The sequence below is a fragment of the Carassius carassius genome, chromosome 10 (assembly GCF_963082965.1).
Source record: "Carassius carassius chromosome 10, fCarCar2.1, whole genome shotgun sequence".
NCBI lineage: Eukaryota > Metazoa > Chordata > Actinopteri > Cypriniformes > Cyprinidae > Carassius > Carassius carassius.
Window position 1 is genome coordinate 6094910 of NC_081764.1, and position 20020 is coordinate 6114929.

Sequence of the window (20020 nt, forward strand, 5' to 3'; positions counted from 1 at the left end):
TCCACATGAGCCATTTTAACTGGGCAAGGCTGTCAGGACAGAAAAAGAGATTTTATCACCAATCATAGAAATAGGAGGGTGATAGACTGAGCAAAATTGGCTTTTCCTATTACTGATGGTGATTCTGCTCACTTAAACCTGTTGAATTGCATCTTCTGTACTCTAAATAAAGCTCTGACAAGCAGGCTGATTTACAAAGCAGTCATTTCCTTACCTAAAACATGTGTTGCTTCAATCTAAGACCTAAGGTGCTCATTGCCAGTCTTTCCTAAGATGGAAAGTGGACTTAAAACTTCCAATCGATATTGTGGCGCATGTTTGGCTAGTGAGCAGTTTGAAAAAACTTAGTTATGCAACAACTTATTTAGGTAATTACTAAAACTCTGGAGATGAGGCTTACTTTTATTAATATTGTAAAAAAATATATATATATATCTTAAAGCATGTTGGATAAATCCTCTAAAATGAGTAAATTTTTGAAAGAGAATGTGATTTTAGACATTTCAGACTCAAGGTTCTCAGAGCCGAAAGTAGAACTTTCCCATTGGTGTAATGTCACCTAATGCATTGTATGCTAATGACATGTATGCTATTATTCCCTAAGAGTGTCTCTTTCTGAACTTCACCAGTTTTGATAAAATGTAAATAACTAGCACCAATTGAGGGCTGTGCTAAGCTGGCATGATAGCCTATCATTTGACAAATGACTGTGTCCTACTAAACATGTCAGCAGGGCAATTCTGAGAAAGGGTAAAGAGGTTAGCTGTAGATTTTAAAACTTGAGCATGTCATTAGACTTGCTATTCATATAGTCGTGTGAAGTGATAGTTTTCTCATGCACTTTTATTACTGCTATATAGACCGGCCTGCCGCTGGCATGTAATTATGTTTTGAAGCATGCCTCTGGTTTCTCAGCATGGTGAAAATCTCCTCTTATGCAGCAGTTCATCTGATCTGAGATACAGGTGGGAAACCCTGGAAGATAAGCTAACACAGGCAAATTAATTTAAGCATGGAATGCCCAAGATGGCAGTGAGATGATGTGCTTTCTTGTCCCCATATGATTGCAGTGAGTGGTGTGAAGCTAAGGTTGCGAGTGCCTGAAGAGCCTTATATTGGCAAGCTTCAGTGTCTGGATATTTTGCTCAGGAAATGAACAGAAGCCAAGGCCTACTTGGGACATACTGAAAACCGCCATGGGTGTTCAAATTATTTGTCATTCTGAATACCATGTACTGTAATCAGAGAATGTGTCTCTTATACAGTTTTGTTTTAGCAGCCAGATTTTAAACTGGACATCAAGTGGTGACCCGAAACCATTTATTAAACAAAAATAAGGGTAATTGACCATTTTGTTTTCTAAACGCCTCTTGAATTCTTTTTTGTGCTCTCAGCACAAAACAAATTGTGTTTGGCACAAACCATGTTTACTCTCACTTGAAGTGATCTGTACTTTATTTAGTCTGGGTCCATTTTGGTCTACCTTTCATCATATTGTTCATGATTTTTGAGGATGAACTGTTGTCACACAACCTGTGTTGGCATTCACCAAATTTGGCTGCTTCTATCAAGTGACAGATGAATTTGCGCTAAAACAATAAATTTGAAAAACAATGAAAAACATTGAAATATATATACATATATATAAACATACATCCATATATATACATATATACATATATATATATATATATATATATATATATATATATATATACATACATACATATATATATATATATATACATACATATATATATATATATATATATATATTACAGCATTATATGTTGTTGTTTTTTTACAGCATTTATTGATCTAGGTTAGTGTTAATTTTGATCATTGTTAACAATATCTTTTAGAAATCTTTAACTAATGCTACATGCTACATGTAATAGTATATATGCATTAGTACATGAATAAAAGAACACTAATCTAATAAATGCTGTTAATTTTTAGTTCAATGCATTAATTAACGTAAATAATTTCAACTTTATTTAACTTTTTTTTTAGTGTCACCAGGACTTTATTATTTGGTACATGCATTTACTTGTTCAACCTGAAACTGATTATTATTAGCAAATGTACTATCCGGATTATACTACAGTAATATCACTGCCATAGTATTATTCTCTATGATGAAACCAATTGAAATAATAACTGCCAGGTTTTACGCCAACAGGAATGGCAAACCAAACCATGCATAATGATGAGTGAAATGAATCACATGCATGTTGAAGGACGACACTCAAATGTCAGATTTCAGCAGTTTGTGATCCACAAAATGCCTGCATTTATATATCATTATGCTCTGTGTAGTGTCTATGAGAGGCCAATCAGAATGCTATCGTAAATGGAATATGGCACTTGGTCAGATGATTCATGTAGCACAGAATACAATTTCATAGAGTTATTTATTGAAAAAGATAGCCTCTGCATTAAACAACCTGTTTTCCTCAGGATCTGAGATGAGATTGAGACTATCATTAGCAGGAGTCAACAACAAGAGAGGGACGAGAGTCATCGAAGGCCATAGACTACTAGATCATTCAAATAAACAAGATCTGTCCAAAACCCAGTTACCTGGCTACCTAGACTGATTTCTCTTTGTTTGGCCAAAAAACTGCACTTATCCTTAAATGAGAAGAAAGTCCTATAATGTATGGACTGTTTAGCTATAAAAAAAAAAAAAAAAAAAAAAAAACGTAATTGTGACATTTCACCATTTTTTTTCATCGCAATTATGAGTTTATATCTCACAATTCAGACTTCTCGTCTCAGAATTGTGAATTTATAAACTAAGTTGGAAGTTAAACTAGGACTGCGATTTCCAAGTATCGCAATTCTGCATTTATATCTCACAATTCTCAGTTTATATTAAAAAAGCCAGAAATTTGAGACATAAACTCTGTTTAAATAGAAAAATTAAAAAGTCTAAATTGTGAATTCGAAATCACAATTAGTGTTTTTATTTTATTTTTATTTTAATTTTAATTAGTATTTTTATTATTCCTCGGTGGAAACATGCACTCAATTTTCATGTAATTGTTTTTATTTAATACTGAAAATAGTAGATTTAATTAAAAATTTATTATTTTTGCCCAAAATTTGTGTGTGCTATAAATGTTTATGCTTGTCTGACTAATAAATGGGTTTTTAGCTACATGCTGACTCCAAATTCAATTGAAATAATTTGCAGAGCAAATCAGTCCCTTCTGAGTTTTTTTTTTGTTAGGACACTGCCTTATGAGTAGTTCACACAAGACACGTTCTTGCTTTCAAAAAGAGCTAGCTAACATGCCACTGTGTCTTAAAAAGCAGTGCATGTGAAACGAAGACATCTAGCTACCGTTTGTTTACACAGACAAACATTTAAAACAGCACAAATGGATGCAAACAGTACATTTCATGTGACAACCCTATGTAGGCAGTAGATAGCACACTAGGTTTTGGATCACAGCTAAAAATCTCAAACACATGCTCACATAAATATTTTCAGCTCTCCTCCTCAAAGCCAATATGTCTCCCTGTAGGAGACAGTAAAATCCAAACATTTAAAAATTCCATATTAGTGCTACGCTAGTGGTAGTTTGCTAGTGAGGACACACTGACTGGATCTGAATCGTGTATGTGAGGAGATCTGAAAAGATGAATGACTAGAGCCGTGGAGGTTTTGCTGACTAGGCCCAAAGCCTCTCTAATGGAATATAATGCACTGCACTGTCACAGTGCATCACATCCCTACAGATGGGATAACCGTCGTCCTACTTTGCTCCATCTTTGTGCCTACTTCACCTGAATTGCTCTTTTCCCAAAACGGCTTGGACTTAATAGGTTATTTAAATGTGCAAATGCCCAGTTTGACCTATTTTGAGGTGTCTGCTTAATGACGATAAGTGTTGCAGAAGCACATGTGACGAATATCTGACAGATTGATTTATAAAATTAGTTGTTTAATTATTAACAAAATGTTTAATAAGACTGAAATTGGATTGACCTTTCATATTGCTTTTCTCACACCCAGAGAAGCTTCTGAATTCTTGTGCCATCGGACTGCATCAAGATGATGAAAAAAGCCAAGGTTTTAGATCCAACTGCTGCTGGGCAAGGCGGTAAGAACAGTATAATTGTTCTCTTTCCCATATGGCAGGCTGACACCGGCACCGAACCTTGTCTAACTGCTCTATTACCAAATTACTGAAACAACAAATCCAGCCATGTTCTCCATGAAGACCAGCTAGAGAAACACATGGCGGAAAAAAGATCCTTTTTTTTGTTTTGTAATTCGTTCTTTCTCTTTCTTAATGGTCACTATTCCCGGAAGATGTCATTTAGTTAATCAGTTTTCATTGTTCATAATGATGAGAGTATAGCAATGGAATTTGACACACTTGATAGGACATGGGTCTCATTTAGAAAAGTTCTACCACAGTAAGCAGCTGTGCAAAAATGCAGTGCAGTAAAAATGCACTGCCAGATTTCCAGATAAAATCCAATGAACTCCTCTCTATGGAATGTGAATAATGTATCTGTCCCGGAGGATTTAGAAGAGCGAGAAAGTGAGATAAAAGCAAGTGTTGAATCTAACCTAGACACACAAATTTATTTATACACACGAATGATCAAACAGCTGGTTAAAGTCGTAGGTTGTGAGTTTGGAAACTGGCCACTGTGCACAAGATGCAAATGAAGAGGAGGCTGTGAATGTGGCTTACGCGATCAGAACCTTCATCAGAGCAAGTGTGCCCTTCATCTGGATGTGAATTGCCTGTATTGTGAAGGAGAGCAAATAGAGCCAGAAAAGAGGAATGGGAGAACTGCAGCAGGCTGGAATCAAACCTGTGTGCACAACAGCTCCTATGTTTCATTATTAAACCTTTTTATACAAATCCACCATCTTCATATTTTTATTTTTTAATTATTTCCAATTTTATTAATTTCTCAGTTTCTTTATTTATTTAATTTTGTTTGAGGAGAGGGTTTATTTTACCTTATTTAATTAGACTTTTTTATTTATTTATTTATTATTTATTTATTTATTCTTATGTTAATTATAAGCCCCTCCTTTTTTACAATCATGGGTGATAATATTTAAATTGCTGGACATAAAAAGTGTCCTAACATTAATGACAACATTTCTGCCCATTTAGGCCTGTTTCACACTGCAAATTTAAGCAGATTTATTTATTTATTTATTTATTTATTTATTATGTATATTAACTTAAAACTTCTGATATGGGGAAAAAGTCCATTAGAATGTACAAAACACATGGTGTAGTAACCAAACAAATGCTGCAGTATGTGAAGTTCTCTAAGGCAGTTTTCACTGCAATCTATAACTGTGACACAACGAAGGCATCTGACCATTTGTTTTTGTATAAAGCAAGTGCCTGCGTTGCATTAGTACCATGAGCAGATAGGCTTATCTGTACAGTACAATGTCGCTATGGAGTATGGACATGGCTAAAGAATCAAGTATTTAATAGCGCAATCCTTGATTTTGTCCTATTTACTAGTATGCTAACTGTGAAATACACATCAAGCCTGGCATGCATATTTTCATGATGGGAGAAATTCATTTATGTAATTTATACATTTTCAAATGTTTCAAATTTTCAGCACATTTTTTTGCACATTTGAGAAGCCTTTGTTTCTAAGTTGGCTTATAGTAGTACATTTTCACCAACTGGGTTCAGCACACATACAGCTGAAATACACGTAGTGCAGAAATTCACAGCTATACTTCCGCTAGGCAGCAGTGTGAATACTGTAACCAGAATAATCACCTGTTGATAATGTATGCTGTGTGAAACAGGTCTCACACAATTTCCTTCCCAGTTTGTCTGCGTTTTCTCTAATCTATTGTAATCTTATATTCAACCACTTAGTGGTTTGAATAATTAGGTTATTGGTTTAACCTCCTCGTCTTTTCCCCTGTCTTGTGTTTCTGGTTGTATTTGTGAGTAATTTTTTTTTTTTTTGAACCTGTTAAAAAAAGAAAAAAAATTGTCAGGATTTACAACTTTGTGTCCTCCTTCTTTGTTTCCCCTTCCTTTGTTGCTGTTGTACTGTAATGTTGTGTCTATACCGTACCAGGACTGGAAATTCTACCTCTCAAGAGACAAGGTAAGGTAATTGAATGACAGCAACCTGAACATCTCTATGCATGTCATGATATCCAGTAAATCTTCATATCATAACATATCATATAATACATCATATCAAGTAATATATTTTGTTATATCCAGTATATCATAATATCCATTCAAATAAGCAAAAAGAATGGAGATCAGTGTGCTATTTATAATATAAATGTTCAGATTGCTGTCATTTAAAGACACCATGAAAAGACTTGAATGATTTTCTTTTCTTGTCTTGATATATTGAAACACGATGGGATGTACAGTATAGAAAACCTTGTCCCTTATTTTAAAATAACTAATAGAGGATTTAACCAAAAGGATCTAAGGAAAAGAAGAAATGTTGGTTGGGACAAGTTGTCACAAAATGGCAGGATTTAGTAAAAATAATTACAACTGACCAAAAAAAAAAATGCTGTTTTAGATTTTTGGGTGTGAGGTTTAATTTTTATTCATATTTTTTCTTCCCTCACATATTGAAATACTGTTTTTGCTTTATCTTTAAGAAGTGTGAAAAACTAAAGTTTCAAAGCTGAACATGTGTTCAGTGAACTATATATTTTGTGGTAATAACAGTGTAAATGTAAGGCATATGGCAATACAAGAAACTGACTTTCAAAAATAAACCTACTTTAAGAAATATTTACCAGAGTGAACACTGTGAAAACTAGCCCTGGTTTATTCCTCCATTTATAAATCTTTGAATCTGCAAAACATGAAGGTGCATATTTAAAGCAAGTCAAAAAGGAAATTGTCATTTGTGCAAATATCATTATACAGTATGTCTCAGATAATATCTCTTTTTTTTACCCAAGGAAGATTTTGCAGATGATTATTCAGCATATGTTACACTACTGTTCACCTGCTGTGTAGTTGTTTTTCCCCCCTAATATTCTGAAATTGTACCATGAATGTGGATTCTCTCAGGCATCAAAAGGAGATCTAAGGTTCCCGGTGTTATGATTACACAGTACATTGAGGAACTTCCTGAGGGGATGACAACTCCAGACTTCACACGTAAACCCATCGCTTTAACCATTCAAGAAGGTAAGCACATTAAAAGAGAAGAATCTACAAAAGTGAAAGCAAATGTGATTAGAGGTAACACTTGAGAACTTAATGATCCTGGATGTGAAAATAACAAGCTAGGAACACATACAGAGGGTTACCACACAGCTACACTGACTTAACTTGTGCAGTAGAGGAGTGATTTATCAAGCTCGCTGCTTGTCCTCCAGCTTTAACATGTAACCATGGCTATATATGCACCAGGGAAAGAAATCAAATACTGGAGCATTTATCCCATTTCACGCTAGTTTGAAATGCACAGCGCAAGTCCACAAATGTGTAATGTATGCTTTCATTTATGTTTTTAATGACATGTAACGTTTCTTTAAAACTACGAGTCTTTGCCCATCATTCTGCCTGTATCTAAACCACTTTGCCAGAGTTTCTTCTGCCTTACAACTAAGAGGATCTCTTGAAAAACAGAACATTGTCAGCCATGTTAACTATTTCTAATAAGCAATAAAGAAAATATGGGACAATTTTACAATAATGTATTAATTAACAAAAACTAACAATGAGCAATACATTGGTTATGCGAATTATTCATCTTTGTTAACATTCAAGTGTTCATTGTTAGTTCTTGATAACCTCAAATATTCATTAAAAATATTACCGGATGAAACTTTGATTTTAATAATGTATTAGTTAATGCGGAAAATGATATCAACAAAGATGAATAAATGCTTTTCAGGTATTTTTCATTGCTATTTCATGATAACTGAAGTAATGTTAACAAATGAAACCTTATTGTAAATAAATTTGTGACCAACAATACATTCACTACAATTCAAAAGTCTGGATACACCTACTTATTCCGTATTATTACTAATTTCCCCTTTTCATAAGAATAGCAAAGTCATCAAAACTATGAACTATTGCTAGTTTCATATTGTTGTTGCACGCTCTTGATACTCACACTTAACCAACTCCATGAGGCACATCCTGGAATGCATTTTCAAATAGTATATAGTAATAGTAATTATATATATATATATATATATATATATATATATATATATATATATATATATATAGTATGCTAGGCACTTTATATAGAAATTCACACATACTGTAGGTTCAGTTTATATTTGTCTACAAAACTAATTTCAAACATTTAAGTGTACCATCAATCATTTTTCACAATGGAGATACATACATGTAGTTACATGTGTCCAAGCTTTTAAATAGTAGTGTACTGGAACATATTCTCTCATAAATGTTTACAGGATTCAGAACAAATAAGATTCCTGTAAAAGCGGCAATTAACAAAAAACAACGTAAGAACAATGTTTTCAAGGCACTAGAATTCTATTTTGAAAACCTTTTAAGTTCTATTTAATATAAAAATATTTCTCAAGTCTATAACAACTTTTATTTTCATGAAACAGGAAAACTAGCCATTTTTAAAGCCAAAGTGTTTGGAAACCCAGCTCCCACTATAACCTGGCATAGAGCAAAAGGAGAAATGAATGATCCCCAAAAGTTTCAGATCAAATATGACCCCACAACTAGTGAACACACTTTGGAGGTATGCACAGGCTTTTAGCCTCACTTTTAATCCTCTACTTAACATTTAAGGTGAAGTGTGTAATGGTTTAATTTTAAAATACCTCCTCATATCCCAGCTTAATGTGAAGAGACTGTAAGTAGGATGATTCCCCCAGAAAGTGCAAACTCTGTTGCCCTGTACCGTCAGAGCATTGCTTGCTTCAGTTGTTTGAGCAGCCCAACACAACAACATTGTCACAACCAAAGGCACAAATCTGGGACAGGACTTCCTGGTTGATGCCCAAATGGGAGAGGGTGGGGGGGAGTGGTCTAAGAAATCTGTTTGGAATCAGTCATTATTATTCTCTTTGGCAGCTCAAACATTACACACTTCACCCTTAAATGTTCATTTAATTATCATTAATATATCATTATCATTGTCATCCGATTATTACCCAAGATTCATCAATAACCAATTTTTCTGATCATTTATTTTTGCAGATACCTAAAGTTAGTGGTGATGAAGTCGACACTTACAAATGCTATGCCTCAAATGAATATGGAAAAGCTGTTTGCACTGTTGTCCTAAATGTCATTGAAGGTATGACATACGCCTGTGTTACTTTCATTACGAATTTCTTATCCTATCCACACAAAAAGTAGAACTAACACTAAAAAACAGCTGCAAACACAATATATTCTTTTTCTTTTCAGTTGGATTCAAAAAGGACAAAGAAATGCAAAAGGCTGAAGGAAGTAAGACAATTGTAACATTTTGGTAGCTGATTTACTTCAGTTCATCAAACAGGAAAAAGATTGAATGGGATACTTGTGACATTAAATATATGACACACATAAGCATTCACTTTCTTCTGTTTGTTGATTGCATTTTAAAGCTACAGCAAGTGACCCAACGGAGTTTAGAAAGAGACTCAGGAAAAGGTGAGACATTTGTTTTCCCATTACATTACACATTAATGCCATGTCATCAGCAGTGCAGTTTCACATTAGGCTCTATTTAAATGTCTGATTCTTGCCATAGTCATTTAGCCAATCTCATATGAAAACATCAGTTACATTAACCCAGTTAAGTGTTGGCATTTGGCCTGAAGTTCATATTTGTAATTGCAATCTTCTTAAAGTGCTGGTAAAAAAGCTGAGGAGAAAAAGGAAGGTGACATTGACGACTCTGTATGGGAATTGCTGCTGAGTGCAGAGAAGAAAGAATATGAACGCATTTGCATCGAGTATGGCATCACTGATTTCCGTGGCATGCTGAAGAAACTGGTTGAGATGAAGAAGGAAAGAGAAGAGGAGCAGGCACAGGTAAAGAGCTTCCAAAAGGTTTCTCGAAGAATTGCTTTCACATGTTCATGACTGGATGCACAAATCTGGAGAACAATTTTTATGTACTGTTTGTCTCACTGATTTAGTTCATCCAGCATCTCCGTAACCTCAAGCACATTGAGGTGAAATCTGAGGATGCTGCAACCTTTGAACTGGAAATGGAGCTCAAAGACCCTAACAGTCGCATTTTTCTGTATAAGGTGAGAGCTGTGAATCAGAGGATCTGAAATACCAATGAAAAAAAGGTGTGGCAGGTACATTAGATCAAAACTAGCTACAAATAATCAATGCCTCTCACTGAGATCTCATTGTCTGTGATAATAAACAAAGAGCCACAACTGGTTCACATCGGTATTATTTCAGTATCATTGAGATACCATTATAGATTTTTAATTAGTTTATTTCAGTTAATGTTTATTTTATTTCAAGTAATTTTTTAATGATTCTAGTTTTAGTTAACTTTAATGACCCTGATTCATATACAATAATATCTGAAAAAGCACCCAGGTATAAGCAACTTTAACAGTAAAATCATGACGGACATAATTGCGCTCCATCTGTGGTCCATACAGAGCTTAGTAGGTGGCTTCCCACCATTAGACTGAATTCATCCAGCTGGAAATGTATTCAGTTATTATGGCTACAGTTTGTTTAGCTGGATAATGACATATTAGGCCACAGTAACCACATAATTTATTTGTAATTAAAAACAAATATGAATAATTAACATGCTTTTGCATATGGCTATGAAGGTTGAATTGATCGTTTCAGTACATGACTGTGACATTGCATGTTTTGCAAATGAAAAACCTGTTTTATATAGGCTACACAAAAGTTACTGCATTAGACCTCATACACTCCTCATACACTGTCAGCACTCCCAGTTTTTCCCTGGAGTCTCCCGTATTTCACACCAGGGTTGGCGTCAGCCGATTTTGCCCGGGCTTCAGCCCCGAATGTTTTGAGTCAAGCCCCGAATGTAATGACTGTCACTGAGCAAATATGAAACTGGACAATAGCCTATGTAAACCCCCGAAATAACAAGTTGCTTTATTTCATTGCGCTTTGGCTTTGCATATACTGTATACAGCCTGTAAAAATAGACCTTAAAAATAATCTAGCCTATAGAATAAATTTCTTTGCTGTCGGTAGCCCATGGGCTACTCCGTTTCTTCCTCTCTGTTGAATATGCAGCAGGTAGGGGAGGAGCTAGCACAGTCAACCGCTAGAGTCCGAGTTAACAACTGAGGCAGTCAGCGAGCAGGAAAGAAAAAATTAAAGAAAAATGAAGCAAACGAGACTTTGGGGATTTTTCGAAAAGAAGTCAGTGGGTAAGAATTCAGTTTTTTAATCCTTAAAGTCTGAAGATCATCATCTGGCTGGCTTTCACTGTAGGCCTATTTGTTTAACTAACTAGTTATTACTATCATAGACTAACGTTATACGTTTGCACTTGTACTGGCATCTTCTAGTAATCAAATTTGAAGCTTTTGATTTTCAAATGTGAAACTTTGTTGTCACGTGTCACGCAAGTCATAAGCAGTGTGCCACATTTTAATTTTGTCTGCATCATTTTATTTATTATTGTTATTGTTTATTATTGTTCTTTAAATTACAGTTATAAAAAAAAATCAATAAGAAAACACCAAACATGCTCGGGGCATAGAGCGGGAAAACAAACAAAAAAACGTCTCAACGCCTCAAACGTCTCAAGGTTACGAATGTAACCCTGGTTTCTTGAAGGAACGAGACGCTGCGTCGAACGCTTTGGGGAACGTCCCTGACGAGACCGACTCTGAATATCGTGTGCAATCTGTCCAATGGAAGGGCGTGACGTCCACAACTCTTGCCAGAACTCCCGGGAGCAGAGCGATAGGGGGAAAGGCGTACAGACGAAGCCTCAGCCTGGTCTGTACCATAGCGTCCAGTCCCAGGGGAGCTGGATGAACTAGAGAGAACCAGAGGGGACATTGCGATGTCTCCTGAGTCGCAAAGAGGTCCACCTGGACTGTGCCAAACACTCTCCATATCTGCTTCACCACCTCGGGGCGAAGTTTCCATTCCCCGGGCCTCGGCCCCTGTCTCGACAGTATATCTGCTCCCACATTCAATCTCCCAGGAATATACACTGCTCTGAACGAGAAGAGTTTGCCCTGGGACCACAGAAGGATCTGGTGTGCCAGCTTGTACATGGGGTGTGAACACAGACCCCTTGGTGATTGATATAAGAGACCACCGATGTGTTATCGGTGCGCACCAACACATGGTGATCCCTCAGGTCTGGGAGTTTCAATGCTCGATAGACCGCTAGCATCTCTAGGCAATTGATGTGCCATGTCAGATGTCGACCACTCCACAGACCGCGGGCAGGGTGGCCACTCATGACCGCACCCCAACCGGTGAGGGACGCGTCTGTCACTAGCGTTACACGGCGACAAAGAGCTCCCAGCACCGGGCCCTGATTCAAGAACCAAGGTTTCTTCCACATGTCTAAGGCACCAAGGCATCGCTGCGTGACCTTGATAATTCGAAGTGGATTCCCCCTCTGGGAAAAACCCTTGGACTTGAGCAACCACTGCAGGGTTATCATGTACAGCAGGCCAAAAGGTATCACGTTGGACGCAGCTGCCATCAGACCTAACAATCTCTGAAACTGTTTGACAGTGAGTGACTGGCCTTATTTGACTCTCTCGACTGATTTGAGGATTGACTCGATCCGAGCAGGAGACAGACGTGTCTGCATCGTGGTCGAATCCCACACTACAGCTAGATAGGTGGTTCTCTGAACTGGAGAAAGTACACTCTTCTTGGCGTTTAGTCTCAAACCCAGCTCCCCCATATGTGCGAGAACGACATCTCAATGTTGAACCACCATCTGCTCTGATTGAGCTAAAATCAACCAATCGTCGATATAATTTAGAATTCAGATGCCCTGCATACGGAGGGGAACCAGAGCCGCATCTTCACATTTCGTGAATGTGCGGGGTGAGAGTGCAAGGCCGAAGGGAAGTACTCGATATTGATAAGCTTTGCCCCTGAAAGCGAACCTCAGAAACTTCCTGTGTTGTGGAAGGATGGATATATGGAAGTAATCATCTTTGAGATCTATTGTGACTAACCAGTCCTCGGATCTGATTTGAGCTACGACCTGTTTGACAATGAGCATTTTGAACTTCAGTGGCATAACTGAGCAGTTCAGATGACGTAAGTCTAAGATCGGACGCAACCCCCCATCCTTCTTTGGAACTATAAAATACAGGCTGTAAAACCCGGACTCCCTGTCTAGAGGAGGGACTACCTCGATGGCCTCCTTCATTAATAGGGTATTCACTTCTTGTTCCACAACCAGAGCCTGCCGGGGGCCGACTATTGTCGGTGTAACCCCGTTGAATATTGGCGGTGGATGACCGAACTGAATGCAGTAGCCTTTTTCTATGGCAGTAGTTTACACGCTGCTAAATAATCTACCAAGGGAATCAGTCTCTCGAGACTGACCTCTGGTGTAAGAGGCCCCCGAAGGGGCGGCAAGCGTCTGACGTGGGGGAGCACGAGCGGCAACACTTTGTTTTTGAGCCTCACGATATGAGGAGCCGGCATGTGGCGTGGGCATCTCCCGCCCAGAATGCTCCACGAGAGCGACGAGGGAGGAAATTCTGGAACGCCGCCGCCTGCTTTCGTGCCTCCTGGAACCTGTCGACGACAGTATTGACTGTGTCGCCAAACAGGCCAGAAGGCTGAAGCGGGGCGTCCAGGAGGCAGACCCTGTCTCTTTCTTTTATCTCTGACAGGGTCAGCCATAAATGCCTCTCCACGGCCACTAAGGCTGCCATAGACCGCCCAATAGCACAAGCAGTCTCTTTAGTGGCGCGGAGGGAGAGATCAGCGGTCCTTCTAAGCTCTTTGATATCGTCGGACTTGATCCCCTCCCCATCGTCGATATCTACCAGCAGGTCGGCTTGATATGCCTGACCTGCTGCCACATAACCTTTGCCCACCAGCGAGGATGTAACTCTAAGCGGCTTGGTGGGCAACGTCGGAGCATTTAGAGACGATGCCGAACCGGGCGACAGATAGCCCGCGAGCGTCTGTTCGACCCATGGCACCGCTCTATAACCCCGCTCTCCCAGCCCCATCACGTTGCCATAATATAGTGAATCGGGGCCAAAGAGGCGGGTCGAGTATGGATGGTTCCACAATCTCGCGATTTCATCATAGAGATCGGGAAAAAACGGAAGGTTCCGATGTTGAGGTGGTTGCCTCGGCCGCAGAAAGCGTTCATCTAGCTTGCTTTTCTGCGGCTCAGAATGTTTCTCGGCAGGCCATTCGATTTTTAATTTACCTACCGCGCAAGTAACCCCCTCCAAAAGCTCCTCATATTGGGGTGCGATAGGGGTGGCGAATACCCACTAACAGTTTCCACATCGACCTCCTCAGAGGAAGAGAGGTGAAGAGCTGATCCCTCACCCTGGGGGGAAGAAACCGACGAGCGTGCTTCCGAACCCAGGGTTTGGACGCCGGATCTGTCAGATGAAGAAGGAGATAAGGACTGGCCCGTCTCCATTCCCTCTGACAGGTTCACCTGCGAACCCCACGAGTGCAAAAGCCGTTCTGCCTCGGCAGAAGCGGGGCCAGCACCGCGGGGAACGCTGGTGAACCTGTCAGAGGGAATGGAGACGGGCCAGTCCTGTGTGTACAGACTGTGTGTATCCCCATCCGTGATGTAACGAGGGCAGGGAGGAACACACAATCTATAACGTGGCTTGAAATCACCCCTCACATGTTTGGTCTTTGCCTTAACTTTAGGCATATTGAGCTGTTTTTTATTTTTAAAGACAGACAACAATAAATAGGACCAACAGGACAGACTTTTGACATGCACACACAGAGCGCTTGCTGACAGACGTGAAGCTGAAGCCAGCTGCAAGGCACGTGCTTTTATAGCTTCCTGGTCGCTACGTCACCCCGCCCGTGATGTCACGCCTTTCCGTTGGACAGATTGCACACGATATTCAGAGTCGGTCTCGTCAGGGACGTTCCCCAAAGCATTCGACGCAGCTCGAGTTCCTGAAAAGGAACTCCTCTTCGTGGAGAGGGTGTTTTCTCTGATGATGACTGCTGCATGACCATAGACTGTAAAAAAAAACTACAGTACTACAGCTATACCTGCCAGCAGTTCTACTGACATAATAATATAATGTCTCGAAGCTGCCAGATCAGACCAAAAATATAAATTCAAGATGCACTGAATCCGGTAAGAATGCATTTAATTTTTCTAGTCTTCCCTTACGAAAGTAAGGGTTAATTTTATGAACTATACTTAAGTAATGTTCAAGTATATTTTTAAGTATACTTTATGTAGTATACTTTATGAAAGTAAAGTAAATTGTTACTGTAATAATAATAAAAAAAAAACTCTTCGAGTGATCCCTGTATTTACATAAAATGGTCTGGGCTAAGCCCCGGATGTCCTTCAATGCTGTAAATGCCCCTGTTTCCCATTTTGTTATTTCTCCCGGGAAACTCCCATAATTTGTATGGCCCTACCTTGTTATATGAATAATCACATCAGATATTATATATTATTACATATTATTCCAAGGTTGTCCATTTGCCAGATCTTGTATGAAACACAACCCATTTACACTATAGACAGACTATACAATTTTGAACTCATTTGTGACCTCAAACTGGCAACCTACAAAAAAATAAAAAATAAAAAAACCCTGCAAAAAAGCTCACATTTATATTTGGATACATGTTTAGATATTATCATTGACTACTTTTTATCTTTGAAATGTTTATCAATGTTTGAAACGTTGATTTAAAGTGTCAGTTATTTATATTATTATTTCAGTCAAACCTATAAAACCCTTAGTTACCCCAAACTTCATAAAAAAGCTTGATTGGTCACATAAAAGAAATACAAATTCAGCTTACTCATTCCTTTTATAGGCAATGATGCATGAACTTCCACTATAAATCTGCCCTCCCATTAAACTTTTTTAATTCACTTTTGGAAGTGAATTAATTGATTCAGCATCTTAACAATTCCATAAGGATGACAACAAAACAGTTTTATAAAGGATGTACTGATCATGTGAATTAACGAATTTTACTATAACTATATTTTTAATTGGCGGTTAAAGTTTTATGACTGATCCGTTAGGTATGCATTGGTGCAAAAATGCACACCTTTTGGACCAATTTCTCAAATGCCACAAATACTGCCATAACAAAATACAAATTTTGTGCACCTTTTTAATGTACCTATATACAGAATACACCCACTGGCCACTTTATTAGGTACACCTGGCTAGTACCGGGTTGGACCCCCTTTTGTCTCCAGAACTGCCTTAATTCTTCATGGCATAGATTCAACAAGGTGTTAGAAACATTCCTCAGAGATTTTGGTCCATATTGACATGATAGCATCACGCAGTTGCTGCAGATTTGCTGCACATCCATGATGCAAATCTGCCGTTCCACCACATCCCAAAGCTGCTCTATTGGATTGAGATCTGGTGAATATGGAGGCCATTTAAGTAAAGTGAACTCATTGCCATGTTCAAGAAACCAGCCTGAGATGATTTGAGTTTTGTGACATGGTGCATTATCCTGCTGGAAGTAGCCATTGGAAGATGGGTACACTGTCCATCCCTTTAGTCATAAAGAGATGGACATGGTCAGCAACAATACTCGGGAAGGCTGTGGCATTTAAACGAGGCTCAGTTGGTACTAAGGGGCCCAAAGTGTGCCAAGAATATATCCCCCACACCATAACACCACCGGCCTGAACCATTGAGACAAGGCAGGATGGATCCATGCTTTCATGTACTTTATGCCAAATTCTGACCCTACCATCTGAATGTCGCAGCAGAAATTGAGACTCATCAGACCATCATCATTTTTTGAGCCTGTGTGAATAGTAGCCTCTGATTCCTGTTCTTAGCTGACAGGAGCGGCAACCGGTTTCTTCTCCATTCTGAGGCTCGGTTTGAACTTTGGCAAGTCATGTTCACCACATTTAGATGCCTAAATGCATTGAGTTGCTGCCATGTGATTTGCTGATTAGAAATTTGTGTTACCAAGCAGATGAACAGGTGTACCCAATAAAGTGGCCAGTGAGTGTATATAAAAAAAGTGTTACTTTGCCAAACCACTAACAAAACCCATTGATTTTAAACAATGTTTTTGAGTGCTCCAAATGCAAACTTTGCATTCAGAAAACTGGCAGCAATTGACAGCGCTCTGATCCATTGGCATACAGGCATCATCAGATTGACAGCACTCTAGCCCAGTGATGTTGGGGATCCAGTGGGGGTGGCCATAATATATCAGGTTGGCCATGCCACACTTTTTTTTCACAACCCTATTAAAATGTAGTTCCAGTATGTACGCTCATTGGCACCCTCTCCTACTGGTGGTACCCTAGGCAACCACCTAGCTTGCCAATGCCTAAAAACGAGCCTGCTTAATGTTTTTTTGTCTTATTTTTCTAAATGCATCATGAACAGTTATCACAGTTAATCTTTTCCTTTTGTTCAGGATGGTGTCATGATTCCATACAGCAAAGACGTTGAAGGCGAAATGAAGCACTGTCTAAAACAAGTTGGCAAGAAGTATATCTTCACTGTTAAAAATCTCAATCCAGAAGATGCCGGAATCTATCAAGTGGATGTTGAGGGTGTCAATATCTTTTCAACTGATTTCAAGGGTAGGGTTTTTTTATGTACAGCACTTTTGTCTGTTTATCAGTTCTACTGTATACTGGATATGAGCTATGCACCATTATGACCCAAAACTAAATCGATCCCATTATAAACAATAAAGCTGTTGCCACGGTTCGATTGTCACAAAAGTGCACAATGAAGGAAAATGTTAATAATCAGAGATTTAATGTAGAATACACAAGAGAATGTCTCAGTTTACGAATGTAACCATGGTTCCCTGAGAGGGAACGAGACACTGCGTCCTCTGAGGGGACACTATGGGGAACACCTCGTCGTGACCCGTGTCTGAAGCATACTTTGAACGCAGGACGCAGTGTCTCGTTCCCTCTCAGGGAACCATGGTTACATTCGTAACCTGAGATGTTCCCTTTCAAGGGAACTTCGAACTGCGTCCTCTGAGGGGACACTATGGGGAACAGTATACCCACGCCGCCATGCTGAGGGGAGTGCAGACCAGAATCATGGCAAACACTAAGTACCAACTTTACCGCTTTTCTCTTCACCGGGAGTCGCCCCTGGGACGGTCTGACGGCTGCCTTATGACATTATCCCTTATGGCCAAAGGCCTAAGCTACATACCCAACTTATCCTGTAGGGCCCTGGCCCGGGGTAGAGCTAAAGGCTTGGAATCACAAAGATTCCTTTAAAGGGATACGGCTAAGAGCCTGGCACTTTCCTCTACCAAGTCTTTGCCTGTCACACAGGGGCTACTGCTATAAAGGGCTGTCCCCACAGCACTCTAGTAGCGGCGCCCTGTTCTAGATAGGTATCCGAGGATACCTAGGTGGAGTGGTGCCCAAGATGAACGGGGCTTAAACCAACTCAAGAAAGGGCACGAAGCAGCCGTGCGAAGCCCTTACCATCTAGGGTTTTTAGAAAGAACGCAGAGACTAGCGTGCGAACTTACCACAATGTGGATTTCAGAAAGTGTGCAAAGACTTCACGTGCACACTTACCATAACATGGATTTACAAATACTGTTCTAAGGAGGGGCTCTCGTGGAACTCTGTCAGAGCAGCTCATAGAAGAATGGCCCGGGAGCAGGCAATTGGAGGCCTCAGCCCCTGCCTCAGCAGGATGCCTGCTCTCACAGAGAGTCTCAAACAGTATGTGGTACTGGAGCGCTCTGAAGAACCGGGAATCAGTCTCCCAAGAGAGGAAGACTCCGAGCTCCGAGCAGCATGCTCATAGGTGACCCTTTCAGAAAAGGGGAGCGCTGCTGAACTACCCGAGAATTGCCCACACAGCCCCCCCAAGTTGAGGGGGCTTGGGGTGTACAATAAGTACGCACCGGTTGGATGAAGCCCAAGGAACACCGGGGCGAATCATCCCAAGAAAGGGAATGAAGCGGAGCGCGTAACCCTGATCATACAGGATTTTAGAAAGTGCGCAGAGTCTTGCGTGCACACTTACCACTTTACGTGGATTTCAGAAAGTGTGCAGAGTCTTGCGTGCACACTGACCACCATGTGGATTTGAGAAAGTACACAGGCATAGCGTGTGTACTGAAAGGTACCTGACAACCACTGTATGTGGGAGCTCACATTCAGAGAGGCCTGTGAAGCCTGCTACCTGATAACCACAATATGTGGGAGTTCACCCACAGAGAGGCCTAGAGAGGCCTACTATCTGTTACCAGATAACCACCTCAGTGGAAACTGAAAGCAATATGGAACTCGACTCCAGGGAGGCCTGGTGAGGCCTACTACCTGACAACCACAAATCGCGGGAGCTCGCTTTTTAGGAAACGCACAGTATGTGGGAGCTAAATCTCCAGGGAGGCCTGGTGAGGCCTACTACCTGGCAACCACAGTTCAATTCAATTCAAGTTTATTTGTATAGCGCTTTTTACAATACAAATCGTTACAAAGCAACTTTACAGAAAATTATGTTTCTACAATATTTAGTAGTAGCTAGTAGTTTGTGCACATTTGACAGGATTTTAGAAAAATAAAAATAATAATAATACAAGACGTAGTCAGCTAGGTGATGAACTATCAATATTATTAATTAATAGTAATTATATGATGCAGTCACACATGTAGCAATAATTGTTAGTTCTGTTTGTTGATTCAAGGTTAGGATCATCTGGGGTCCTCTGAGGGTCAGCATCATCTCTTCTCAGGTGTTCTGGATCCAGACTGGAGCTTGTGTAAATCCTAGTTACCACGGGATGTAAATCCCGTGGCAAAACATAGAAACAAAATAGAGACATCATTAGCATAGCTGCTGATCCAACAAAGTAAA

At 39.5% G+C, this 20020-nt stretch overlaps 1 protein-coding gene across 3 annotated transcripts in view; it reads left to right on the plus strand.

The window, feature by feature from the left end:
- Positions 1 to 4021: 4021 nt before the first annotated feature.
- Positions 4022 to 20020, plus strand: part of LOC132151623 (immunoglobulin-like and fibronectin type III domain-containing protein 1) — a 42693-nt gene continuing 26694 nt past the window's right edge. For all 3 annotated transcript variants that reach the window (XM_059559862.1, XM_059559863.1, XM_059559864.1), the window contains exons 1-9: positions 4022 to 4112; positions 7068 to 7187; positions 8597 to 8736; positions 9198 to 9297; positions 9411 to 9452; positions 9593 to 9638; positions 9839 to 10022; positions 10130 to 10243; positions 17589 to 17757. In XM_059559862.1, the coding sequence (XP_059415845.1) occupies positions 4064 to 4112; positions 7068 to 7187; positions 8597 to 8736; positions 9198 to 9297; positions 9411 to 9452; positions 9593 to 9638; positions 9839 to 10022; positions 10130 to 10243; positions 17589 to 17757 (964 nt within the window). In that variant the 5' untranslated portion in view covers positions 4022 to 4063. The remainder of the gene's footprint in view (positions 4113 to 7067; positions 7188 to 8596; positions 8737 to 9197; positions 9298 to 9410; positions 9453 to 9592; positions 9639 to 9838; positions 10023 to 10129; positions 10244 to 17588; positions 17758 to 20020) is intronic.